Raw genomic sequence first — 950 nt, forward strand, 5'->3', positions numbered from 1 at the left:
GCCGCCTTGTTCGGTGTCCAAGCACCCATTAGTAATCCACATCTTAGCGCCGTCCAATCTGTGCAGAAAAACGACATCACCAAGAATCGAACCTACGACCTTCCGAATACCAACCTCCAACCATCCCTATCTGGAGTAGCTCTCGTTGTCATTGCCATCACATCCGTCCCGCACCCCACTTCACTCATGCCCATACTGCCGATCAGCTCGCCCGAGACAACCGAAGGCAGCAGCCTATAAGTAAACATCATCGACCAAGTATGGGATGGTAACACCAGCCACTTCAGCTGTTCACTCTCTCAAACTGCTCGAGCAGTGTTGGAGTATATGTTCGCTTCTTTCAGCTGAGCTCAGGAGTTTCCTCACTAATGGCAGAAATTTATACACGAACTAGGGTAGAGGTGTGCAGGAATCAACAAGAATTTCCATCAGAAGTCACCAACACATGTAGTTGACCATGTGCTCATCTTCTCCCACCGTATGAGAGCTTTCAATAGCCGCGAACCCGTTAGTTTTCCAAGTTTCTGAGATTTCAGATCTGTCTACTTCGTCCATCACAAACTGACATTTTCCTGTACAAATATGAAAATTGTGAGGAAATTTTGGGAAATTTTTCTTATTGTTTTTTGTACACTTCTACCCGAATTCGCATGTAAATTTCTGAGCTCAACTGAGGAGAAGCAAACATATACTCCTCCAACACTTTCTATGAAAAGTCTCCCGCCCAACTCTAACAACTTCACCTCTCTTTTTGCTCCTCCGAACCGTTGTGGTACAGGTTGTTGACAAACAACATCGAATGCGCCAAATAGGAAAGGCACAAGCCAGGATCAGAATACGAAAGCTCCTAAATATAAAAATACTCCATACCACGCTGTGAAGACTTGGGCAACTCGGAAATAAAAATTAGTAAAGTAGCTCTTAGACAAGAAAAGCAAAAGCTTAGTGGA

The 950-nt window shown here is 44.4% G+C and overlaps 1 protein-coding gene across 1 annotated transcript; it reads right to left on the reverse strand.

Annotated features, from left to right (window-relative positions):
- Nucleotides 1–114: 114 nt before the first annotated feature.
- Nucleotides 115–847, reverse strand: Pmar_PMAR001520 (electron transport oxidoreductase, putative; the record flags this gene model as incomplete). The annotated part of the gene is made up of 2 exons (XM_002776615.1): nucleotides 115–234; nucleotides 744–847. Coding segments are annotated over 2 exons (224 nt in total), but the record flags the coding sequence as incomplete, so codon positions are not given.
- Nucleotides 848–950: the final 103 nt, after the last annotated feature.

Source organism: Perkinsus marinus (assembly GCF_000006405.1).
Source record: "Perkinsus marinus ATCC 50983 genomic scaffold scf_1104296953128, whole genome shotgun sequence".
NCBI lineage: Eukaryota > Perkinsozoa > Perkinsida > Perkinsidae > Perkinsus > Perkinsus marinus.